The sequence below is a fragment of the Atractosteus spatula genome, chromosome 12 (genome assembly GCF_055471065.1).
Source record: "Atractosteus spatula isolate fAtrSpa1 chromosome 12, fAtrSpa1.hap1, whole genome shotgun sequence".
NCBI classification, from domain to species: domain Eukaryota; kingdom Metazoa; phylum Chordata; class Actinopteri; order Semionotiformes; family Lepisosteidae; genus Atractosteus; species Atractosteus spatula.
The window spans coordinates 46,584,160-46,611,705 of NC_142717.1; the positions used below are offsets into that span (position 1 = coordinate 46,584,160).

A 27,546-nucleotide genomic window follows, 5' to 3' on the forward strand; every position below is an offset into this window, starting at 1 on the left:
CTGATTGAATGCATAACACACAGTTCTGAAGCTAACAATTTATTTTCTACTAAATATGTTACACTTCATTTCGGAATATTGTGCCACATTATATAGCCAATTTGTTACACAATTTACATTTAACTCCTTCTGCACTGGCTTGTCATCATGAAGGAGCTGATTGTGAATAGAGCTAGGGGGTATTTTGGATTGTTCAGACCAGGACGACTTAATGACAGCTCTGTATTTTCAGCAAAAGCCTCCTTAAAGGCACAGATTTTGAGATATTTAGATCGTTAAGAGCCACAAGCAAACACATTAATAGTGCTTTGTTCTTGGTAAGACACGCATTTCACTCAATTTCTTTCATGTCTTTCAAAGTAGGTAGTTTAAAAGTGTTCTACAGTGCCAGTTGTTCATTATTCTGAGTTAATCCTTTAAACAAACAATTCCACAAGCACATAAAAAACTCAAGTTGATCAAATTGTTCTCTTTTTGCTGCGTAAGAAGACACTGTTTGAATTTAACATTAAGAGATAAAAACAAACAGTTCCCTTTCATTGATCTTTGAGGACAGAGGTAAAAGGAATACCCCCCAAAAACGCACCACCTTCAAATAAAAAGTAACATATTAAAACAAAACCATTGCAACACAGCGATTCAAACATGTGCTCCATGTTTTGCCTATGGAATGAACAATGATATTCCAAAGCACAAAACAGGAAATCTAGTCTAAACTCCCCCCAAATGACTCCTCTGGTAATTCACAACATTGTCACAATCCCTACAATGATTCTATTACAATATCTTTATTTCCCTAAATAAATTTACTTGATGGCACCATTTAATTTATTTTGGTTCAGTTTAGGGGCCAGATGGCATTAGAATCATTTACTTCACCTTGTTTTGTTTAATTACTACAATCAACTCTCTATTTTTCAAATTAATCATAAAGTAATTTCATTAGTTACACAGCAGGCTGTTGAATTATTAGCATTTTAACAGTTTGCAAACAATTAAACTTTATTTGAACCTTAAAAATTTGCAGGGTGGAACATTATTACAAGATTTAGTGACAGATTCTGAGTACACAAAAATAACAAGGTGGAAAGCGATTCATTATTGACTTTATTCCGTTATAATTATCTCTACAATCATTCCTTAAAACACAATGGAGGAAAAAGGCACAGATTTATGTGGAAGGAATAAAAGGAATTATTATGCAATAAACAAAAACATTAACAATACCTTGTTCAGAGGAACCAAGGCTGATAATATATATATGTATTTCATTTTAATTTCAATTTATTGGTTTAATACCATAGGACTATCAAATTTAATCTTTCTAATATAGTTTCCATTTAGGTTGCTTGCTCAGTCTGGATATGTGCGTAATTACTATGTGCACTATTATACACCAGCTAATGGAATGAAACAGTTCGTAAATGACTGTGGACGTTGTCAAATACACCATCACAGAAATGCTGGTAAATGAAATGAAACGCAGTCATGTGCTTCAGGTATGTATTTTCAAAGTCTTCTGAATAAATTATGATTTGAAACAAAATATATATTAATGTTACTTTTGAGTAAGGAAATTGTGCAACTTTTTAAATAACGATTCTTAAAAGATCTGTTTAACCATTGAGTCAAAACCTGTCGTGGACAGACAAGCGAAAATATAAAAACAGGATGCCCTCCTGACTTCTTTGTTTTTGTCATTAATGTTTTGTATATACTGTATAATATCAACATTATATTAAATGATTTTATGTGGAAATAGGTTTTTAAAAGTGTAATTTAACTCTGAGGACTATGCGTGTGATAATGTGAACTAAACCTCAAATTACTTTAATTTGGGGGCTTTCTGAACCTTTATTTATTATAATTGTACTGCTATTATATTTGTGCTATATAAAGTTTATTTTATATGTCAAATATACCATATTAAAAAGTAAAATCCTTAAGAGAGCTATGGCTCATTTTTCTGAGAAGCTAAAAACCAAGCTGAGGTGCAAAAAGAAGAGTCAAACTGTGTCACTCACAACCGAGCTGTGTAATATAAGAAAACGATTAAAAAGGATTTTAGCATGATATTTTCCTTGACTGACACCCCGCCTCCTGGAGGAGCAGGACAGACACAAAGCAGGCTGGGAAGGGTCACTGTCAGGAGGAGAAACCCAGAGACAAATCAGGACTGGACCTCTGCTGCCACCTAGTGTTGAATTCTGTTGTTTCAAAAAGCTGATGCAGCACATGGACACCCGAAATCGTCACTCACAGTCACACACTGCTCCTTGAGCTGAGTGTTTATTGATAAAAAAATCACTTGCCGAGCAAATCATTAGCAACCATTTCACAGAATCCAACAAGAAGCTTTATTTTAAAAAGACACTGAAGAGATACTCTGTGAGAAGAAGCTGGAGAGAAAACAAAATGGTTTAAAGAACAAATGGCACTAAATTATCTGTTTAGCAAGCATTCAAAAATAAATAGAAATGATTTTTATATCTTATGCCAAAAGATGTAAATTTTACTGTATCTCATTTCAATATGACCCGAAAAACAATACTTGTAAAGAGATGAAATCCGGATTATATGCAGGCTGATGCTTTCAAGCTAACCGGCTCTGCTTGAGCTCATCAAGATTGACAGCTGATGCATTTGAATGAATTTCATGAGCAACATGTTACAGGAATAGTACCGTCCCTTTCTCTGGGGGAAGATAAGTGGCGCAGTGCAGAAATCTCACAGCGGACGTGTGGTGTGATGAGGCCCAGCTCAGGAGGCAGGACGTCCCAGGAGCCCCTGCAGCGGTGCGTCCGGTCCAGACCCGGGCGGCTCCACTCCTGACGTCGCTCTGCCAACAATATTCATATCTTTAGCAGCAACGTCACGGCAGGTTAGACACAACATTAAAAACGTCTGAAAAAGACATGCACAGATCAAATGGACCGCAGACGATGTGCAGGTGGGACAGGCCATCCAGCTGGCAGCGTCATGCTGTACAGCAGCACAGCGGTCTCCTGTGCGGCCATAAGCAGTGGTTGTTTCTAACAGAAGAGCAGGATTCAAACATACTTACCGGAGCTGCCTTATATATCGTACATCTCTGTTAAATACGCTTTGGGCACAATGCCGATACAGCCCTTCGCCTCTCCAACCCACCATCCGAAACTCTGGTACTCCTGTGGGAAGAACAGTCCGCCTTTCAACACTCACACAGCCAGAACCCACAGAACACCAAGCTGTCCAGAACAGGCTGGCGCTCGCTCGCATTTCACAGTGTATTATTTTTTTTAAATTGCTGACTTGTAATCTGGCTTCTGTTTTTTTAAAGGGCACATTGTGTTGAACCACTGTTGAGTCAGTAACACTAGTGAACCAAATGAGCGAAATCTGGCATGCCACACTCAAACCATTTATTTCGAAATGCCTACTCTTCCCAAACAGACTGAAAAACACACCCAAAAGTCTGTTTCACTTCTTTTTTACTTTAGCAGGAGACATTTTTTTTCAAGAACCAGCTGTTGCCAGTGAGTGAAAAACAATTGATTCCGAAAAAAGCTTTAATGTAGCATCTTCCCTTTTATCTTATCTGAAAAGAGATTCCTGTTTGTATGAATCTCCCACAGTCTCCACCTGAAAAACAAATATGCTCAACCCTGTTCTGCATTCAGATGCTATAAAATGCACAGGGAGAGAGCACTGAGCAGAGCCGCAGATATCATGTTAATGAAGAACATGTGTTCCCTAGTGGAGCAGAGATTCTCTCAAGGTCAGCATGAGCAGACCATAATCAAGAACAGATTACTTAGCTACTACATGCCAGGCTGAGCCTGATTATTTAACACTGGTGAACACACGAGGCAGACATCTTCCTGACTGAACCATGCAGCATCTCCGAAAGAACTAGCAACAGAGCCCCTTCCAAGAAATATTAAGAGATCAATGTTCTGAAGTGCTTTAAAAAAGTGAAGTATCTCTTCACCCCAGTTAAAAGCACAACCTGCATGAACAGTGTTTAGTAAAGCCTGCAAATGAAAACCACCTCTCTCGCCAGCCGGGCATCGGAAAATGATGGAGAGCAGACAGGATGTGAGCCCTGGACAGAGCAGGGGGCCCCCTGTAGCACCCGGTGTGTCCTGGACAGAGTGGGAAGGGGGAGGGGGAGCCCCCTGTAGCACCAGGTGTGTCCTGGACAGAGTGGGGAGGGGGAGGGGGAGCCCCCTGTAACACCTGGTGTGTCCTGGACAGAGCAGGGGGGGGAGGGGGAGCCGCCTGTAGCACCCGGTGTGTCCTGGACAGAGCAGGGGGAGGAGGGGGAGCCCCCTGTAGCACCCGGTGTGTCCTGGACAGAGCGGGGAGGGGGAGGGGGAGCCCCCTGTAGCACCCGGTGTGTCCTGGACAGAGCAGGGGGGGGAGGGGGAGCCGCCTGTAGCACCCGGTGTGTCCTGGACAGATCAGCCACCAGGTGGGGGGGGGGAGGGGGAGTGCCCGGTGTGTCCTGCACTGTGAGTGCAAACCAGCGCCATGTGAGACAGTGGGCACAGCACACATGCAGCAGCCCGCGCGTCTGTCTTCAGGGCATCACTGGCGCTCATGTGGCTTGAGATGAGGAGGCGTTCAGACAGTGGGCTTTAAAACCTGCACTGGGTTTAGACATGCTGCTTTCCCTCATACAGCTGGCACAGAGAGGCCCTCTGGAGCTGGCGGGCACGATCACCACCTCCGCTCTGCAGCCCAGGCTGGATCGCTGCTGTTCTCTGCATGGCCCCAAGAGCAACACGGACTCCAGTTAAACCCATTACACCCCACTGCCGAAATGTTAAAATAGCAAACACTGAGACGGTTTGGACGGCGACCAGGTATGGAGTCTTAATGCATTACAGCACCATTCAGCGTCTTGCAGAGCCTGTTTTCAATTTGTATTTCATTTTGTTTTATTATGAAGCTTGTCTCTTGGCATTAAAATGATAAGTAAATCTTTATCCAGCTTCAGGATAAATTCAGGGTATCGATTCCTCTTAAAAACCCAGCCTTTTCCCTTAAAGGACAGGTGAGTGGCAGACGTGCAGGAACGTGGCCTGATACTTGCGCTGTGAGAAAGAGTCACTGCTAGCTGTTGGGTCAGAGGAGCTCGAGGAGTATCACGGCTCTCTGTTGCACAGGTATTATGTGTGGTTTAAACAAACAGAAACCACAGACTTCATGCAAATCATTCAAATCACCGCAAAAAAGTCGCCTAGTCACCTAAATTAGTTTTTCAAAAATGATAAAATGTTAGGCCTAAAATCTTTATCCTTTCACAATAATGACATTTAACTCTCAGTCAACAGTCGTTGGTGTCTTTTTCAATGTTTGTTGAAAAGACTACAAACTGTGCTTGACGGCTCAGCGGTTGTTTAAGTGGACAAGTGGGGTAGGGTCTCAGGTCGGGGACTAACAGTAGACCACTGAGAGTACCAGGCAGGCCTGAGTAAGATAACCTCATCGATATAAAAACAGAAAAACTTGCCTCCTCTGCCTGTACAGCACCATATCTTACCCATCTTCCCTTGTACAGGAGTGCTGTTATGTATCAGCCATCTGGCTTCCTTCAGTAAGCAAAGATCCTACACATCAGTGTGTAAGAATGACATCAGTGAAATTAATAAAGCAATATAGAGTCCTTTAATCTACAGGAAATAGGACTCGTCAATTTATCAGACATATTACCTCCTTTCGCAGGATATGTAATTATTTTCTATCACTCATGCACTGTAAGAGCACATTATGTGGTTACTGGGTTATTTCTGCATCTGACAGCGGCAGGTTTATTAAAGCTCAGATTCCCTCTCGCCAGAGGAGCAGCTACACATGAGTTTACTGCTGGTGTATTTCCTCTATGTAAAAAGTGGTATCTAGGAACATGAAAATATACCCATTGATTTTACGCAAGAGACAGAAAAATCACAAAGCCTACAGATCCGCAGACTGCAGATCACAGTGCCCAGCTGTGCAGCATCATGGGCTTTGCTGATCCACACTTCGACTGCAGCAGAGCCTTCGCTAACTTGATCGTAACAATTACACACCCCAACTTGTAGTATGTTTCACCATTATGTCCTCAGAGCATAAAAATCATACAATATATTATAAAATATTTTGCAGGTGATGAGTGGCCTTTTCAAAATTAATGTGACTCTTTAAGAAATAAGATGTTTTCTAAGTTTTCATTCGATTATCCATTATTGGTAATTCATTGAACCACAACTTTTTTCTTTCCCAAAAATGATTTGCGAAAAAAAAACTGGCTGGTAACGCTACAAGACAGTTTTCAGTCTTTAATTATAGTTAGAACCATTATCTGTGAAAATATTAGAAGCAGGCAAACACCACATACGGTAAATAAGAAATACAACCGATGCTTTTATAGCTTGGGGCCTGGTTGTTCTGGGGAACCCATGACTTCGAGACCAGCTCGTCAGACACAAACACACTGGCTCATCCGAACTCTCAGTGCACACCTTCTCCTTGTGTGGTGTGTGAGCTGGAAATCTACAATTCTCTAGACCTTTCAGATACTGTGCTGGTTACAGTAAAACACAATGAGAAAATCTTTATGGGAAAACAATACAAACCTACTGTGTGCCAGCCTGTAAACCTGGCAGAGGGAGACGGACGACATCTACAATGCAAAATCAAACTCCAGGTAAAAAGTCACCTCCAGGGGTAATTTGCTTAGATGTACCTCGGGCTTACTGCTACCTTTCCGTATGATTTAAATAACCATTTTGAATATCTTTTAATAAAAAAGAAAAAAATGTAAAATTAAATTACATGTGAAAAAAGTCAAGTTATTGTTTAAAAGTAATTTTAGAGTGCACCGACATTATAAATTCCTAATTACATGAAATAAAAACAATTTAAAAACATCCCTTGTAACTCGTTTAAAAATATTTACCAGGAAATTCAACAGACTTGTAAATTCTTACTTTATTTTTTCAATTGGAGTAACATTCATGCTGACAGCCCGAGTAATCAAACAGCAATAGTACGTAATGAAACACTGTAAACTGCAGTGTAACTCTGACACGTCCCATCAAGAGCCTGTAGCATAAGAGATGCCTTTCAAGGGGGAGAGTGCAGAAATCTTTGAAGTGAGATTTCAGCACAAACAGGAAGCTGAAGCTGTGAGGAAAACCAGAGGCTGCGCTAGGCTGCAGAAATGACAAGCCTACAGGACCAGGAATTAGCACACCTAATTTGTCCAAATTAAAAGTAAAGTTGTCAGAGACCCCAGCGTGATGTCAGGAAAAGTTAAGAGACAGCGGTGGAGAACGGCACATTCGGAGCTTTCACACCCTGTCTGGGCATTTCTGAAATGTGCTCAGGAAAGCCTAATGAGGCTGCTCCAGGAAGTGAGCACAGAGCTTCCATTCTGCAGCGCTTTTCCCAGCACCGGTTTTCCATGGCGACACTGGGTCCCAGTCGGTGTGCCGCCCACCCTTCAATCCCGGCTCTGGGCACCTGGGGGCACATCCTCTGCTGGACAAGGACCAGAGCCACAGCAGCTGCATTCTGCCAGTGCTGGCCAGCTCTTTTTACTGGGCTCAGGGCCTTCAGACGCGCTCAATGACTCTGCTTTAGGAAAGTGCAATAAACACCGAGATGCATAAGATCATAAGAAAAGATCTGTCTCCGTCGTCCCCTGTCTGAAGAGAACGATTAGTAGAAACCAATCGAATGAGGACGCTCTGCAGTAACGATCACGCTGGCGGGAACCAGGGGAGCCGCTCTGACTTCCTGCGAGAACTGTGACAGAGACCCGGCACTGAGGACAGCACAGCAAGCTGCAGGACACTTTCTCAGCTTGGAGAGACAGAGACAACACTCCCATTCTAACCCTGTCCTGTGCAATTCAATTTTACAGTACAGAGATTTTATAGTATAAATTGCCCAGGGGGGCAATTTAACAACGCTCTGCTGAGGGATGAGGAATATTCGGGCATGTAACACTACAGTGTTCGGATCTGAGTGTAGCTTTTCTAAAGTGAATTTGTGCAACAAGAAGCTAAAACCACTTTCCTCACAGAGGGAGTAGGGGAGGAACTGGAAAAAATATCCCCAGTAGATTTTAATGACCAGATTTGTGATTCCTCCCCCCAAAAACATACAGTATTCCTCAATACAGAAGGGCTTGCTGAAACTCAGGATGTCAGGCATTGTCCTACACTGCTTTTGGAGTCTGTCACCTGAACAGCCCCAAACAGTCTACTACATTAGAAATATATAGTTTTACAAAACGTGTACTTCTTATGTGATCCTTCTGTATGTTAAATTTTCTAAAGCAGTTTTCATTGAGAAGCTGAGATAAAGAAAAACTATTACAAGAACAATCATATTCTGGATGACAGTCTAAGATAAGAAAACTAGATCTATTCCTGTGCATAAAATATTAATAATCATCAGTATTGAATAATTGTGGATAATTGTGGATTATTTTCAATGATTTAAAAAATGAAAAAAGACAAAAAAAGTGGTAGAAAACCTAAATGTTAAATATTAAACAAGAAAACAAGCAATTTTAAAACAATACATTGTTAAATATAGTCGGAAAACACTGCAGCCATTTTTAAATCAGACCAGTTAAATTCTGTATCTTTCAAATATGTGCGCTTGTTATGCTGTCAGTCCTTATCTATGATCCAAGCAGTTCTAAATGCACATACTTTAAATACATAAAGTACGGCAGCCTTTGAAACCCTCCTCGCGCCCCTGGTTCTGAAGAGCTCCTGTGAGGAGAAGCCTAGACGACAGCTAGCTGGAACTCGTACTCACTTCAGGCACAACCAGCTGCTGCATGTCTGAACTGAGCCCAGGCTGAGAGAGCAACCCTGTGAGAAGTGCTTTCAGTGTTCCTACAGTAACTACTGAGGGCGAAATTCTATTTAACAAGCTTACTATTACTAAGCGTTTTTTAAAGGCAAGGGCATACAAGCAAATGTATTTTCACAATGTGTAGAAGATGGGGATGGGGTCTGGGCACTCCTGTTTCTGAGCTGTCGCTGCTGTAAGATCGCGGGATGGGACACCAGTGACAGGCGCCGCTGGTGCACCCTGAGGCGATGAAGAGGGCCACAGACTCGCCAAGACGATGGGAGAAAGATTAATACTGAGCAGTACTGAAGAGCACTGCCACCCAAAGAGATGTACAAGTTCCCCCAGATTCAGGGTGAAATGGGAGGGTTATGAAGGGGGAAAACTAAGCTGGTGCAAGGAGCAGCAGATCGGTCGCACTTTCACTGTGTTTTCACCGCGCCCCAGACTCGTCCCGTGCGATCAGGCCTGCGGAGGAGCAGCTGGAGCGGTTTTTCCAAGGAAAAGCTGTCCTTCACAGCAGGCCTTTCTGGTGCAGGTGAAACAAGCCCACTGTGCCTCTATTGCTTGCAAATGTTCTCTGCTTAGTTTAAAGTCACACATCATCACACGTCCTCGCTGTCGTAGAGCTCTCTGCTGGCGGTAAACCTGACCCACATGTCTTCCTAGATAGGAACCAGCTTTCACGCCTTCAGGACTGCTCATTACGTCTAAACAGTCCAAAACACAGAAAAAAACAGAGTCCTGCCTGAACTCCAAATGTCAAGGCTGCTATTAGAGAAAGATTCATATTCTGCTGTAATTAAAACCCCTCTAACAATTCAGGCTTTGTTCACTGAAGCCACCACAGAGACTTCCAAGGTGAAATTACGACAGCAGTACTGAAACACCTACAGATATTGCTGAAATAAATAGGCTGCTGAAATCATCAGATTTAAGGATGACAATACAAGCTCATTAAGAATGATTTCAAATGGTTTTCCTGTGCAATTTCTGCACAAAAAAGGTGTCGCTCTTAGCCAGTGATCATGATATGATACGATTAAAATAACTTTAACCTGTGCAGGAGATTCAGATTATTTCAAACTATGATATAAATTACACAATCTATCAAGCAACTGAGAAAGAAAAAAAGGAAAAAGAGAAATGAACATAAACAGAAGCTTTTAAATCACTAACGCGCACAAGAACCAATCCCCTCTCCCGCCACTAGATGTCGCAGTTGAATGTGAAAAGATCCGCGCTGTCTGCGGTTTTCCATCGTTCGCGTGTCCCACTGAGATAATGGCATGCAGGGACTGTGCAGCAGATTGAACTGAGGGTGAAGAGTTCACAGCAAAACCGCGACTGAGAGAATAGTTTCGCTGTGTCAAATGATAATCGAATCTTCTGAGGCAGCTCAATGCAGTCTTCCTACCATTCTGCATCTCCACTATCTGACATCAGCTTCATGCACAAGAGTGCCAATAAACCTGAACAGGACAAGCCAGTGCCAATTTGCAGCAATTGGGAGCTCACTTGAAGTTCATTGGGCAGCAGAAATGTCTCCTGCAAGCTTTTGAGAAAATTATCTGGATCTTCTTTTTCATTGTTACTATTCAAAGGCAGCCTTCTGCCTCTCTCTCTCTCCCCTCTCTGTCCCCTCTCTCTCCCCTTTCCTCCGAACAGAGCCCAGAAACCCGACACACAGAGGCGATACGGTGTCACGCAGATGTGGTTGTCGAACCACTCTAATCACACTACCCCCCCTGCTAAAATTACTCACATAGATCAAAGCCTTGTAAAGGCAATAAAACATCTTTCAGCCCGCTGATATGCCAGACACTTCCACCGGCTCTGCCTCCATGTGCTGTAGAATCTGACATTCACTCTGCTTACGATTCCTAACAACACTTTGTCTGCAGCTGTGGAAGTGTTTGGGGTGTGCTACAGCTGTGGAAGTGTTTGGAGTGTGTGTTTGGGGTGTGCTACAGCTGTGGAAGTGTTTGGGGTGTGTGTTTGGGGTGTGCTACAGCTGTGGAAGTGTTTGGGGTGTGCTACAGCTGTGGAAGTGTTTGGGGTGTGTGTTTGGGGTGTGCTACAGCTGTGGAAGTGTTTGGAGTGTGTGTTTGGGGTGTGCTACAGCTGTGGAAGTGTTTGGGGTGTGTGTTTGGGGTGTGCTACAGCTGTGGAAGTGTTTGGGGTGTGCTACAGCTGTGGAAGTGTTTGGGGTGTGTGTTTGGGGTGTGCTACAGCTGTGGAAGTGTTTGGAGTGTGTGTTTGGGGTGTGCTACAGCTGTGGAAGTGTTTGGGGTGTGTGTTTGGGGTGTGCTACAGCTGTGGAAGTGTTTGGGGTGTGTTTGGGGTGTGTTACAGCTGTGGAAGTGTTTGGGGTGTGTGTTTGGGGTGTGCTACAGCTGTGGAAGTGTTTGGGGTGTGTGTTTGGGGTGTGCTACAGCTGTGGAAGTGTTTGGGGTGTGTGTTTGGGGTGTGTTACAGCTGTGGAAGTGTTTGGAGCGTGTGTTTGGGGTGTGTTACAGCTGTGGAAGTGTTTGGGGTGTGTGTTTGGGGTGTGCTACAGCTGTGGAAGTGTTTGGGGTGTGTGTCTGGGGTGTGTTATAGCTGTGGAAGTGTTTGGGGTGTGCTACAGCTGTGGAAGTGTTTGGGGCGTGTTACAGCTGTGGAAGTGTTTGGGGTGTGTGTTTGGGGCGTGTTACAGCTGTGGAAGTGTTTGGGGTGTGTGTCTGGGGTGTGTTACAGCTGTGGAAGTGTTTGGGGTGTGCTACAGCTGTGGAAGTGTTTGGGGCGTGTTACAGCTGTGGAAGTGTTTGGGGTGTGTGTTTGGGGCGTGTTACAGCTGTGGAAGTGTTTGGGGTGTGTGTTTGGGGTGTGCTACAGCTGTGGAAGTGTTTGGGGTGTGTGTCTGGGGTGTGCTACAGCTGTGGAAGTGTTTGGAGTGTGTGTTTGGGGTGTGCTACAGCTGTGGAAGTGTTTGGGGTGTGTGTTTGGGGTGTGCTACAGCTGTGGAAGTGTTTGGGGTGTGTTTGGGGTGTGTTACAGCTGTGGAAGTGTTTGGGGTGTGTGTTTGGGGTGTGCTACAGCTGTGGAAGTGTTTGGGGTGTGTGTTTGGGGTGTGCTACAGCTGTGGAAGTGTTTGGGGTGTGTGTTTGGGGTGTGTTACAGCTGTGGAAGTGTTTGGGGTGTGTGTCTGGGGTGTGTTATAGCTGTGGAAGTGTGTGGGGTGTGCTACAGCTGTGGAAGTGTTTGGGGTGTGTGTCTGGGGTGTGTTATAGCTGTGGAAGTGTTTGGGGTGTGCTACAGCTGTGGAAGTGTTTGGGGGGTGTGTTTGGGGTGTGTTACAGCTGTGGAAGTGTTTGGGGTGTGTTACAGCTGTGGAAGTGTTTGGGGTGTGTGTCTGGGGTGTGCTACAGCTGTGGAAGTGTTTGGGGTGTGCTACAGCTGTGGAAGTGTTTGGGGTGTGTGTTTGGGGTGTGTTATAGCTGTGGAAGTGTTTGGGGTGTGCTACAGCTGTGGAAGTGTTTGGGGTGTGTGTTTGGGGTGTGCTACAGCTGTGGAAGTGTTTGGGGTGTGTGTTTGGGGTGTGTTTCAGCAGACACGCGGGTGCTGTGCAACAGCACACGAAGGATCAGCAGGCCGGTGTCACACAGGTGTGAGAAGCGGCCCCGAGAGAGAAGAGTGGGAAAATGCCGGCACCGTGTGGGCCGATCTCAGGTCCCAACACGGCTCCCCGGCCCTGCTGCAGTAACGCAGACGGTGGCTCCTTTCCTCTCATCTCCTCCCATCCCGCTGTTCCCACAGCCAGTTTCCGGGCTGACGGCGCGCCTGGTTACCTTGCTGAGGATGTAGATGGCGTCCCCTCGCTTGAAGGACAGCTCGTCCGGCTGGTCCCCCGTGCAGTCCCACAGGCCTTGGTAGTAGCTCTTGTAGTCTGTGCTCTTGTTCACTAGAAATAAAGATAAAGACGAATGATACACAGCTGGGAGACTTACGATTTTTAATTCTTTCAAACAACTAAAATTTCTTACACCCCCATCCTCCACCCCAGCCATAGAGAACACATTTCCATTTAAACGGCAATGCCTGCGATGGATTTTTTAAAAAAAAGATAATTTAGAACTCTTCACCTTTTCAAAGGTCACCTCCATTGAATATATTTTTTTCACAACCTTCCGATATCACCCAGTATAAAGATCTGTTACCGTAATGTTACGGCCCTCTAAACAAAAGAAACATGGGATTTTAAAGGGAGACATCATAGATCCTGAAGGAATGAAATGATAGGATACGGACGGATATGATGACAGCAAACTGTGCTTATTTTTCCAGTCCTAATGAGGAAAGAAGCATGTTCTATGAAGCAGGTAGCTGCTCTTCCAGGAGACTTCCCTGAGGACAGGAAACACAATTCGTTCTTCACGCTGAAGGCTCATTCACAATCGACAATCACAAGGAAAACTGAGAGGCACACACAAGCGGCCCCGCCCTGCACTGCAGCCCTGGAGTTGGGGTGACCAGCTGTTCCTGGGTGCCGGAGGGCTCTGACCCATCACTGTGGACCTGCAGCCCCGGGCCGAGAGACTCCCACTGCCCCCCTAGATCTGCTGCGAAAAGAAATGACTTCATCAAGATGACTTCCAGCACGTGCAGTCATCTACCTCAGGGCTCAGTGGTCTAACTGGGGGCTCAGAGGTCTAACCAGTGTCTCAGTGGTCTAACTGGGGCTCAGAGGTCTAACTGGGAGCTCAGTAGTCTAACTGGGGATTCAGAGGTCTAACTGGGGGCTCAGAGGTCTAACCAGTGTCTCAGTGGTCTAACTGGGGCTCAGAGGTCTAACCAGTGTCTCAGTGGTCTAACTGGGGCTCAGAGGTCTAGCTGGGGCTCAGAGGTCTAACTGGGGCTCAGTGGTCTAACTGGGGGTCTGGTGTGGTGTGCTCTGCTGTGCTCGGCCGGTGCAGATCAGGGAGCTGCCCTGCGCTGATGGAGCTGGCCAGCAGCAGGCAGCACCAGACCTGTTTGCTCACTCCGTGTGGAAACGTGGCTGCAGGCTGAGGCAGCAGGAGCAGCTCCGAGCCTCTGGATTATTTATTTTCCTGCACAATAATTTCATTTCGCTGTTACATCCGAGGATTTAGAAGTAACGGAGGTTACGTGACATCATGCTACATTTTTTGCATGAAAGCTCAGTTTCCTTTTTTTTACCCCACAAACCTTTTGCTTTTAGAAATATTTTATTCCAAACCTGGCTAATTCAGCAATTACCACTGTCAAAAATGACTGCTAAGAAACACTTGCTGCATCTAAAAGAATCACTCATATACATGGAATCACATTATGCTTGAAATACAGCTGCCACAGCTGACGGTCATTATAATCAGGCCACTACTGCAAATCGGCCGTTTGTCACATTATGGTACAAACGTTTATGATCCTCTTCCTTAATGGCCTGTTGAGGACTGTGTCCCCTGGGAGAGACTTCCTGCTGCTTCAAGAACAGCGACAGGTTGTGCTGTGACAAGCAGGGAGGCCGTTACAATCATTCTTCGAGGAGCCAACATGGTGAAGGAGCAACTCAATTACACCGTCAGGATTTTACTCAGAGCCTCATTCCAAACAGGAAAACCTGCAGACAACTTGCACATGTCATGTACTTTAAAGTGTGTGTGATACATTAACATGGGCATACTGTATCTGTGTGCCACTGCATCCTGAACTTCGGTCTTTTCTTCTCTTTAGCTCCAGTGTAGCTCCTCAGTTCCTTCAATATTCTGAGACATTCTGAGTGGAGAAAATGTTGCAGCAAAACAGTTCACATTCAGGCTGGGCAAAGTCAGCACGGTCTGAAGAAGTTTAGACTTCCTAGCATTTAAAAATAATCTGACGTGTCTGCAGTTTCTGTGCTAAAGACGCATCTTAATTGAAACGTAAATAAAGGTGATGTCGCACTCAAGTTCATTTGTTTTTGCACCATTGACTGAATGAGCAGATTGAGCGACGGCGTCGCACAGAAGGAATGAAAGATGATTAAGGCCCAGCTGCCTATTTCGAACAAGGTCTTTTGAACTGTTGCCACGTCCAGTTTGTAAAACTACTGGGTTTTATTTAAATCAGTGATACATTCAGTATATAGCTCTATCAAACAAGTCATTCAAAAACACAAAGTAAAACAGATCTCAGTAGCAGATCTGGCTCAGAATTCAGATGGTGGATTACAGCTTTACAGGTGCATAGAGGCAATAGCACTGGGACTGAAAGGCTCAGAAAACAGTGACTAGAGCACAGACTTGATTCTGCACTGATCAGCTGCCGAATGGGCTCGTACAGCAGCAGTGCTGGAGCTCTCCTGGCCTGGAGGGGTCAGGCCCTTCCCTGAGCGACAGCGACACCCCCAGCCTGAGGAACAACCACACCCCAGATCAGGTCATGTGTGCTCCACCCCAGAGCTGACGGTACCCCTCTGTTTTAACGCTGCAGCCATACATTCAATTTCAAACTCTGCACACAAACAGGTACTGAGACTTTAATAAAACTACCTCTTTAAGTTTCTTAGACTGTGATACAGCAGGATTTCAAAATCCTCAGAAGGCATAGAAAAGCTACATCACCAACAGACTACAGCACTCTAATCTTTACTCATTTTTTCTCTGCTGAAATGGACATGATTTCCATTCACTGGTGTGAATCCCATGAATCAATATCTGTTATTTCTGAAGAGGTTCAGAATTAGGTATGTCTGGCAGAAAAAGAGTGAAAGGATTTACTATGATAAGAAATGCTAAATTAGTAATTTTATAATAGACAAGCCCCCTTGATAATCTGTAATTTCATTATGTGCAGTTCCACTGTGATTACTCACGTTGTACGAACAGATCCCACTGTCTCTAAAGCAGCTGCCAGGTAAATTTAGGCAACAGAGGCCCTGTAATGTTTCACTAATAAAATGAAATATGAAAGTACACGTTGATAGGTTTTAATTAAGATATATAACGGGGAAAAATGGGGTTGAAAAAAGGAAGATGTTTAAAGACCAAATTCAAAGAAGTTGTTTACTAACATTATTCATACTAATACTTACACTAAGCATGCATAAGGGATTTTCACCCGTCTAGTATACTGTATGTAAAAGCCCTTCACAGAACAACAGAGAACATCTGACAACATACAAGAAACATTTATGACCTGAATAAAAGTGAGCCATTCCAGAACAGCAATAAACCCTGGGCTATTTTCATTGTGTCATTGAAAAGCAATCACTGAAATCACTGAATCTACCCTGTCTGTGAGTTCTGGGTTTCAGCTGCCCTGCTGAGTCGTGCGGCAGAGGAACTCTCCGAGAGTGAGGCTGTCGGCTAACTGGATTTCCAGTTTCATTCCTCACTGGAATAGGTGGCTTTGATCTCTAAGGAATACATGACAGCTGTCGGTATCCTCAGGACTGGACTCCAGGAGAAATAAATCAGTACCTTGGCCGAACATCATTTGCAATAACTGTTATTATAAGAACTAGAATAATACGATTTGCACTTATATAGCACTTTTCATCCGGAAGGACTTCACATATGGTAGGTGACTCACTTCACCCACCCCTGGAGTACTGAAGTGCCACACTGAACTTGCAGTGCACAGCAGATCAGGGCAGGAGAGAGAAACCAGAGGAGCTTCAGAGAGGCCAGGCTGTTCAGCCCAGAGTTGGTTTTAACCGGGAAAGGAGTCAGGGTCTTGGATTAACATCTCATCTGATCAAGGGATAATCAAATGAAACATACTGTAAATACTTCATACATAAATACTTTCTTTGTATCCAAGGACTTCATAATTAGGCTTGGCATGACAAAATAATAATCTCTTCAAATAGCGGGGAGATTTTAAGAAATACAGTATGTTTACTCCCTTAGAAAGCAAACATTTGCTGTTGTAATTGATTTTACATGCAGTAGTCTGAAGTGCATAAAAGGGAGTGAAATATATTCTAGCATTCTTGTGAGAGGTGAGAAGTTCATGTCAGGAACTGCCCAGCAAGAAAGAAATCATCTTGTCAACCTCGCACACTACTTGTGAACCAGGGTACTTGTATTACAAAGTTAACTGTCTCCCAGAGGACAAAGGTTAGTTCTGAACAGATGAGGTGAAAACTACTGCTGGCAGTCAGGCTCCCAGTCCAGCACCTGGGAGTTCACAGCAGGGCTGGAGAGTGAGCCCAGCTCTCAGTGAGCTCTACAGCCCCACAGACTGCAACAACACCACTGAGGGGCTCACAGCAAATCCTAATTCTAATTCAGTTTCATTAAAAAGTAACAGATCACTATTTTCTTGTCTTTTAAATTAAACTATTTGAAATGGGATTTTTATGCCTTCAACTTATAAAATAATACTCCCTCAAAATAAAAATCACAACAAGAAGGAGAACAAGACCTTCTATCACACAAACAAGCCCTTACTCCTCCAGTCTTCATGCTGAAACGTCATGGATCTGTGCCACCAGCCAAGAAACTAAACGGATTTGCGCTAATGAAATCATATCAGCTCGCTGATGTGTGCTTCTGAAAGCTACAAGGCTAGCTGGCCCAGGGATGGCTTCCTGTGTGGGAAACTCATACACACCCCCCTGCACCCCCTCTCCCCCCCCTCGCGGCAACCTGTTTAGGACTTCCTGTCAGGGGGGTCTTCCTGAGCACAGCACTCAATTTCCTGTCCACATGTCACAGCAGAAGGAGCTCTGAAATGCTGCTTCCTGCCAGCTCCGCCTGTGTCCACCCTCTCTGACAGCCTGGCTGGGGTGATGTATTTGGTACCTACGAGGGGAAGGAGACCCAGACAACACTTCCTCCCAGGACACAGCTCTGATACAATGGCCAGCCCTGCCTGGACAGGCACAGGGCAGCAGGGAAGGGCAAAGTGCTGATAAGAAGCAGATATTCTCCTCGGGCCCTGTCCAGTAAAGCCTGCCTTATCTGTAGTGGTGCATCCTTGAGCTGGAGAACACGCACGAGCCTTGTTTTTAGCCGCCCTTGGAAACACAGAGGACCAGAACCCCAGTGGATCAGAGGATGAGACTGGAGCGCGTGCAGATATTTTCTTTTCCCCTGCAGGATTTTCGTTTCTGATAATTAGTTCACAGGCCAATTGGCAGGCAGAGGCAGATAAGAGCATTTCTTCCCCTAACGTCTTCCTGTGAATCTATGTCCTGTTCCCATTTTTATCCTGCTGTCAACAGCCTTTTTCTTCCTCTGTGCTTCTCACCTAGGTCTTCATTTGCTTTTCGTGATAATCATATGCAATGAAGATATGCACGGCCAACATTTAAACAGGCCGCGGATCAATTAGCGGTCTTAAGTTTATCTGATTTTTATCAAAGCAGACAGAGTGGTGGGTCGATGGTGAGAGCTTGTGTCAAGTTGACCTTTTCAGAGACGTCTGCGTTGCTGGTCCCCTGGGCTCCCCCTTGTCCCCTGTCAGACTCTGAATGGCAGAAGTCTGTTCTGCTCAACCACAAAGTATACAAAGATGTCTATATTACACTCTTATAGGTGTGACAGCAACTGTGTGTTGTATTTATAAACTGTCCTTCGGCGGTGACACTTTCCCGATGATGGTTAGCTAATTTATGCAGCCAAATCTCCTTTGTGCAGAAATGAAAGCTAATTGAGTCATTACAAAGTAATTCAGCAAGGAATAACTTGTATAAATTGGCTTACTTTGTAAAGCCCTCTCAAGTGGGTTCTGTGTATCCTAAATAAGGAGGTCTTTTCCCTGACACTTAAAGAACACAGTTCACACAGGATTTTAGTTAGGCAGATTAAGAGGATTTTCAAACAGGAAGGCTGCTGGGAAGGGGAGTACAGTCTGAACACAGGAGAAGAAAGTAAAGACTTGATTTCATTACCTGTCACGTTTGAAACAACAGGCTTGCTTGAAACCTCTGGTGTTTTCTTAGGAGGATTAGGCAGGTCTTCCTCTGCAGACAGTGAAAAAGACAACGGTAAATTCACTGGAAATACTCTATTACCTTTACAGGTAATCTGAAGGAGATACAGCTAAAGAGGTTTTTAAGGTTTCCCACACTGAAAATGCTTTGTCAGGGTCTCGTCTCCCCTGGGTGTGGACCCCAGCCCCAGCCCTGTTTATGGAACTACAGTATACATAAATAAAACACATATGAGTGACACAAAGTTATTAATGCTACCTATTTATATTTCAGGCAATAATGATGATATTTGATTATGAAGCTTGTTATAAAAGTAAAGAAGGAGAGAGAATGTGCTGGACAGAATCATAGCTGAGAGAAGAACAAGCTGGGGATGAACAAGAAGATCCATCACCAAGCTGTGGGGGCGTGTCCAGTGTGGGGGCGTGTCCAGTGTGGAGGCGGAGCCCTGGCGGAAGGGCGGCGCCTCGCCTGTGTTGTCCAGCTGGGCGGGTCCTATAAAGGCACACTGGACACCCCCGACGGCACGAGCAGGGCACCCCCGGAAGGGGGCAGTTTACACCGACAGTCCTGGAGGGGATTGCACCCACGTGAGGTTTTCTTTTTCTGTTTATTTTTCTTTTTGCCTGTCTCAGCACGCACGTTCACTGGGGCAGGCTCACACACACACAGACACACACACACACACACACACACACACACACACAGTCCTTGTTTCGTTCTTGCCTTACGCCCCCTGCTCACCAGACTGGACCCTGTTAAATAGGGTCAGCCCAGCCTGGAGATAACACAGCACAGCGGTACTCTTTCTTTTTGACTTCTTGTTGCATTTTTTCCACTCTTTTTGTATTATTTTTGGTCCCTGTTAACCTCACACTGGTGCTTCTGTCCCTCAGATAGGGTCGTTGACCTTTTACTGGTGCTCACCACGGCGCCTCCCACTGCACACTGTCACACCGTAGAAATATTGATGACCTTGCAGACAATCTTATCATGTAGTAAAGAGAACCACAAAGTTTCCAGATACATCACTGAAAGCTACACATGGTCCCACATTTTTATTTCCATTCGACAAGTGCTGAGATACTGGAACTGTCTTTGCAGAAAACTGCTCTACAGTCTTCCTGAACAAATGGATGAGCGTTTTTTCCAGTTACTTTTGCTTAATGGTTGGCCAGTGAGATCTGGTGCCATAACATAATTTAAGAGCGAAATGATTTTCTTTGTAATTCTTTTATGTGCTGCACACGTAAAATGGCCTTGACCTCACTCTCAGCCATGACAAACTCTGGAATTCAAGTCTCAGGACTGGATGCGCAATCCAGCTTTACAAATTTGGCTCAAAGTGGTACAAAATACTCTTCAGAATTTGAACAAATCAAATCATGCAGAGATCCTGTCAGAACTGCAAAAATAAGATGACAAACGAGAGGAGCCTTTCACCAATCCTGCCTGTTGGTAGAAGCTGCGTGATCAGAGGATTTCATCCAGACGTTTCTTGATAGAAGCCAGAGTCTGGGCTTCAACGTAGTGGCTTGTCAGCTTGTTCCATGCTGTATCTGCTTGCTACCAGCTTAAACTAGCACATGTTCATACTATATTACACTGAAGGTTTCCTTTTAAAACAGACCCTCACAAACAGAAGAGGCGCTATCACAAATGTCTCTTAGTTTGCAGTGTGTGTTTAAGGATGGATCATGTTGAAATCAATTCCCAATTATGACATTAAATGTTTATAAGTATTGATCTTTCCCGCTCACTCCCTAAGTGAACAGCATTTCATATACATAATGTGCAGAGATTAATAGTCAAGGCTGATGGATGAGTATTGCTCTTCACTACAGTCAGACCTATTAGAATAAAAAGCATCTCGCTAATATAAAACCATGCAGCTCACAGTCCCTTCTTGTTCCACTGCATGGAGCACATAACCAGACCACCAAAAAAGCATGCTTGCTGTTTCCAAGACAATTTTTTTTCTTCTTCAAAATAGATATTTTTAGTAACATAATTAATTAGGAGATTACCTACATAACCAATTTACTTCCAACTATGCATTTTAAAATTATTTAAAATTATGTCTATCTCGGGCATGTTCAGTTTTTAAAAAAAAAAATCATGATTTGTGTAAATAATCTGTAGACAGTGTCATTGCTCGTTGTGTAAATTGGGAATATGGGACATCCTATTTTTCATTTTTTTTAAATGTGCAACACATGACAACAGCTCTCTATCTCTCATAATGTATTTTTGTTTCTATGTTTTTAGTGTACAGTTCAACTCATGCACACAGTACAAAATTGTCTATTTAAGATTCTAGAACATTTTTCCCATTGTTCAGTTCCTGAACAAGTGCTAAGATACTGGAACTGTCTTCTGCAGAAAACTGCTCTACAGTCTCCTGAACAGTTAATACTCCATGCAGCTCTTTGGCACAGTCAAACGATTCAGAAGGAACCAAATACAATTAGATTTCCTGGGTTTAAGTTATTTTTATATCTTCTATAATAAACCGAAGCTGCTTTGAAAATTCACTTGCAATACTCTTCTTAACATTATGAAAAGTTACAAATTACATGAGAAACTATCTGATTTTGAGGTAATTAACTTGGCTGTAAACAACTAGAGAAAAATGTGTATATACTGAAATCGAGAAAAAAAGAGGAATAGAGTGATTATAATTACTTCCTGTTTGTGTTTATTCCAACAAATGTTCCAAGTACAGTAAATTTTGAACAAATTCAAACAAGTACTAGAGACATTTTGCTGGGATATGAACAGTAACTGGCTAAACACATGCAGGCCCCAGTGCTTGTGCGGGGCACAGACAGCTCTCACATTCTGGCTTCAAGGTCCCGTTCAGTGCAGAGGAGAATATTAAACGCACTGTGCCCTCAGGTTTACTCATGAAGGTCATCTAGTCACACAGAGAAAGCAATACATCCATTATGAAAACATTAAGTCCCTTAATATCTGCACTGTAGACCGTAGCTTTGTAATAACTATATCATTCAGATCTGTGCTCCTTCTTAACAGTAGAAAATGCCTTTACTTGTTTTTACATTTTCTCTTTTCAAAGGGGCTCCAGTAGGGCAATGCAAAGATAAAAGAACAGACACCGCACATCTGACGGACTAGACTGAACCGTGGATCACATCTCTGACATTTCGGACTGACCAAGCACTCAGCAAAATTTCAATTACAAGGCTTAGCAAATGTTTAATTTTGCTTTCTAGAATTTATGCACAGAAGTAGCACGTACATCACGTTACTGCAGAACTATCGCTGATGATTGATATGCAGAGAAAAAATTAAAACATGGTCATGTTTCTCTCTACGTGCGATTAGTCCGAGGGTCATTAGTCAGGCATTCATACTGTCCTCATCAAGACCAATTCAGATGGTGTAGCAAAGCAGGGGTTGGAAACACGAGTGAGTTCTTCCAGGGGCGGGGTCATCCCATTGAGGAGAGCCACATTCTCCGGATTCTCATGGGGAAATCACTGAACTGGCGGCACCTGGACACTCCAGCGCCCTATAAGAGCAGTTCCTGGGGCCGTCACAGGCTGTCTTTTCATGGACCCTCACGGTTTAGTAAGACAGTAAGTATTTAAAAAGAGAATTTGGAGATAAAGGTTTTCGTTTAGCGCTACAAATCAGAGAAGACGTATAAGTGGGATAAAACTGGTAGCAGCCTCGGTCGTTTTCTGGGTCGGGACGCTGGTAAGTAAGAAGACGGTTAATGAGCGCACCTGGCCAACCGGAATCGACCGAGAGGTTATTTCCTCTGTTATCTGGCAAAGACACGATTATGGTTCATGTGGAGACCCCTTGCCACGCTATCTAAAAGGGGGATCTTTCACAGATGGCTATTGCATGAACAGAGCTACACCTGGATATATGAATGTCTCAACTATGCAGCAAAAACCCATCAACCTGCCCAGATGGATATGAAGTTCACAAAGGTATTTCTACATCTGCATTTCCAATGGAAACTCTGCAAGGGTTCTGCAAAACAGCTGCTTGAATTTCTCCTGTCCACTGCAGGGGCACAGAATATGCTGAGTACAGATTTTAATTTATAAGTTGCACTATACTGTAGACTCATTTTTATGATGCACAAAGTATTTCAGGCAAACAAAGTAAACAGTAATAGCATCACCTAAAAAAACAGGAACCACAAATCTTATCATGTTCATAATAACATCCTCAAAAATATGATCAGACTCTGACTAACACCAGACAGACTCCTTGCAATACCAGAGTCTGCCCTGAGCTTCCGCCTTACCCACTGCGGTCCCATGGATATTCAGAGCAAGAGGATTAATGCAGAGCCCTGGCCACCCACAAGCATACAGTACCTAACATACTCAACATAATCTGAATAGCCCTCTAAAGGCTTCTGTCTGACGTCCACACTGCAGGGAGATCAGGCAGCCTGGGCTTCTACAGCTTGGCTCTGCTCCCTCTTCTCAGTGACCCCCAAAATCTAAGGGGTGGGGAGGTGGACAAGACACGTCTCTTCCCTTTGTCCAGAAGCCTCAAAAGGCAGCATGGAACTGAAAGTACTGAAATTCTTTCAGAGACATTGTTATTTCCAAAAACCAAGAGCTGAAAAGTGTGTCTGTTCAGTATCAGAACAGATCTAAGAGGAAAGAGTTTGATCTGACGTCTCCATGGGGGGTGATGTACTGTACTTGTTTCTAGAGAGAAAGTGAATCACAACTGATTCCTTAGTTTGCGTTCAGTATTTTAAATGCAGAGTTTGTTCAGTGGGCGAGGTAATGGGGAGACAGCACTACTGTAGTGCTTACTGCATGTGACAGGACGGACGTGAATACATCAGTCTGAAGCCAGACTCAGATACCCGGGCTGATATACCCCCCCTACCCAAGCAGGCATCTGGACTTTGTTAAAGAAAACAATAACTAATCCATTTTCACCTCAATCTACTTGATCCCTACTTGTCCAGATAGGATTAAAAGGTGTGAAAGGTCACTCCTTCACTCCCCTCTGTGACTCACAGGAGCAGGAGTATTAATGATCTACCGGTGCCCTTCCTGTCCGAGCCACAGGAGTGTCATCGATCGGACGATGGAGGTGCTGTGTGGTGCAGATCTGGCCCTGAGGCCCAGAGCAGAGACAGAGGAGGGGAGATGACTGACAGGAGCCTGTGATTCGGTGCAGCGACAGCAGGGTAGAGGAGCACTCAGGAGTCCAGGCCTAGAGCTGGACGATCATGGTCTCTGCCCACCAGCTGAGGCAGAGCTGTATTTCACTCAGAGTGCTGCAGGAAACTGCCCAGCTGTACGCATGTGTACAAATGCAAGTCGCTCCGGATAAAAGCATCAGTCAAGTAACTGAATATCAGTCCGTGACCAATATGCTGGATCTCAATAACAGGTGCCAGGTGGATCACATTCTGTTTTATTCAGTCCTTGCTAAATTCAAAAACGCCATGGGGGGTAAAAGAGTTTTTGTGAAAGGCGCGAGGCCAGATGAAAAAGAGGCGGCGCAGCTGCAAGAGTGGAATCGCGTGAAGCTCTTCCTCCGGAACGGCATGGCTCCCTGATGCTCTGCCTTAACCCCAAACCGCAGCAGCAGTGTTTAAACAACTGGCATCCAGCAAATTCCAGAATGATGAGACAATGACAAATCATTCAGGAGCAGCGCAATCTGGTGTGCATCTTCGGAAAATTACCGTCGCGCATCGCCGTGCTGTGAGCCGCGCATCACGCACGGCTTGTGCTCTTCCGAAACTCCCCTGTGCCGAATCACCGCACCCAGGCACTCAACTCCAGGTCGCACTCGGGACGAAAGCTATTTCTTTGCTCTCAAAGGGGAGAATGCTAACCTTAGCTACAGTATATTATATTACTGCATTTGTTCTAAACTTTCTTCTGAATAGAACAGCAAGTTGAAAACATTAGATACCATAATAACTGACGACATCTACAATAAAGCGAAGCACACATTCATTAACAAAGCACTTCTGTCCATTACACTATAGCTGTGACATAAAAAGTGCAAATGTAAAACAAGCGCAGACCATAGAGCTAGCTGGTCACTCCAATAACCTTGTTTAATTACAGACACTGTATTAATTTGGCTTTGATTTGTAACCCTGTTCTGTCTTACTTTTTTTGTGCTGATTTATTTTAGTAACACAGTAGTGGCCCCATAATGTCAGCATAATATTGGGTCACACATTTTGGATGTGACTACAGGGAAAGAGAGAACAAGAAAACCCCCCCTAATTTATCTTCCTAGTCTGTGTTAAATAAACATAGAGCTTAACAGGATTCCTCAGATAGATTCTGTTTTAGAAAAGCTTAAAATATCTGATGGGAACTGATCTTTAGCCCCTTGCAAAAGTCTGGTTTCAGTAGTTGTAGAGAAGAGCATTTAGGTGTTCACAGATTTAGGACACCACAACCATCCCCCAGCCCCAGCTTTCAAATGCTCGCTTGGCACTCCCTGTTACTGTCATACCATGTGAAGAAAGCATGCATATGTTCTTCAGCATTTTCCCAAATGGTATGTGCCACAAAGGCCAATTTGGTATGAATCAAGTGTTCTGTCTGGTTAACTATCTTATCTAATTGAAGAGTAGTGCAACAACGCAAGTAGATTATTCAAATTTTAAAGAATAATCATTATTTCCCTAGTAAAACTTTTACGGCAATGAAAATCACAGTGTATTTGCCATTGTCCAAATGCAAAGACGGTTGTCTTTTACGTAAATAAAAACTTGTGCACTTTACAAAACAGTTCGGCCGTATTAATACATTTTAGACATCGTTACATGAATGAGATGAAAGACAAACAGCGGGACATTAAAACAGATATAAAATGGTAGCTGCTGTTTTGTCATGCTTTACACTGGCAGACCGAGGAAGTGAAAAGAATGTTGTTAAAGATCTTGAAAACATACAGCCAATATTACTCATGCTGAATATTCCTATGAATCATAGAAAACTGTAATGGAACCTCGCGATTAAATCAGACTTTATTATAAATGGGACCCTTTTGTAAAGGGAAAAGAAGGGGAATGAAGTGATTAAAGAAATAAAGTTAAACCTGTTGTAAGGGAGGTTACTCTACTTGAATGAACGAACTGTAGCTACAAACCGGCCTTCCTGCTACAGGGCCTGCAATGCGCCTTTGTTCTGCAATCCACTCCCATGGAGAAGGATGTGAGCAACACTTCTGAGGTGCTCTGTGTCCAGGTCACACCGTGGTGTTTGAACGGTCCGGCGGTGCTGGGCTCACAGGTTAACTCATGTGACACAAGTGCCGGTTTATGACAACCACAGAGAAACTACACGGCCCACAGTCCGCTGGGGACACACAGCTGGCACAGCTGGGACAGGGAGATTCCATAGATCCCTTCCACGCTCTTCCTGAAAGCCCAAGCAGGTCAGAGCAATATATGTAAAGCAATACTTTTATAATTTCCTGTTAGTGTTTTTATGGCCTCATTGAAATCCAGCATCATGAAGTGCAGGAAAAGCATCCAGATTTTCAGAGGACACAGCGCGGTCCCTTGGGACTCATGTGGGAAGACCGGGGTCTGAATATTTAACATAAAACCAGGCTGTCACAAATCAAGCCAGCAGTGAGGAGATATGATACTAGTAAAATTACTTTTGTGTGATTTGGTCTCCTCAGCTGACAAGCTTTTCCGAGACGGGATTCTATCTCTTAATAACAAACCCATTCTGTCACACAGTGCTCACATCATATCGCTGCTACAAATCAGACTGCCAAAAACGCTCAGATTCGAATGCCAAGCAGGAAGTGAAACAGATAATGATTGATCAGTACTTGTAATCTAATGTCTTATTTTCAGTGGAAGGAAATGAATATGGACCAGATGTGGTCCTGGTTTTAAATGTGCTGAGTAATATGGGAATTATAAATGAGTAAAACTACTTTTTTAAAACAATGACTTGGATTTGCATAAGTCAATTACCTTAAATATTAAATAATAAATGTCCTGTCTCCTTCAACTTTGTTCTACAAAATTACTTCGATATTTTTAACTGCCTGCTGCAGAGCACATGTTGATATGAAGAGATACCAACAGTTTCAATGTGGTGATGACCACTGTCACAATAATTATTAAGGGGATGGCTCCAACACACAGTGTGAAGGTGGTGTTATTTATCTTATCCTACGATGTTATCTGAAGTCCCATTTTCTTCCCAGGATGACATCTGCTCCTTCAGAATACATGCTGTATCCTCAGCTTCCGATTGGTCGCATTTCTTACATTGGTCTGTGGAATGAAGCACAAGTTCTGCAATCCCTAAATTTAACATTCAGTCTCTTGCAAATACTTTATCTTTCAAGATCTTATAAATCACGATCTAAAAATCAAAAGTATTTATCTTATTAAGTAGACGAGCACATCATACCTACAGTTCTGGCCTGTTGCACATAGTAATAATCTGTAAGATCAATATTGCTTTTTAAATGCCCGTCCACAGCACTCAGCACTGCTCTCAGACTGGTGCACACTGCAGCTCAAACTGATCTTGAACTGATCTTGATCATTCTTATATCTCCGATGTAATTGCTGTGCAGAGCCTCCGTGTCACTGGTAAGGAATATAAGTGCCTGCACAGAGAAATCGCGGGCCAGGCAGTGTGTCCTGTGTGGTGACCCGCTGAGCGGTTTCCCAGTATATTTTTCTTCACACTCCAGTTTGCACCGCTTCTTTCCCACTCTTTTCTACATTTAACCTGCGCTGCACATGCCGTGAGAAGGTCTGTTGTTGT

At 43.8% G+C, this 27,546-nt stretch overlaps 1 protein-coding gene across 1 annotated transcript in view; it reads right to left on the reverse strand.

Annotated features, from left to right (window-relative positions):
• Window positions 1–1,090: 1,090 nt before the first annotated feature.
• skap2 (src kinase associated phosphoprotein 2) overlaps window positions 1,091–27,546 on the reverse strand; it is a 70,889-nt gene continuing 44,433 nt past the window's right edge. The window contains exons 10-13 of the mRNA XM_088929038.1: window positions 18,722–18,793; window positions 12,672–12,784; window positions 3,065–3,167; window positions 1,091–2,839 (exon numbers count right to left, since the gene is read on the reverse strand). Of these exons, the coding sequence (XP_088785164.1) occupies window positions 3,075–3,167; window positions 12,672–12,784; window positions 18,722–18,793 (278 nt within the window). The 3' untranslated portion in view covers window positions 1,091–2,839; window positions 3,065–3,074. The remainder of the gene's footprint in view (window positions 2,840–3,064; window positions 3,168–12,671; window positions 12,785–18,721; window positions 18,794–27,546) is intronic.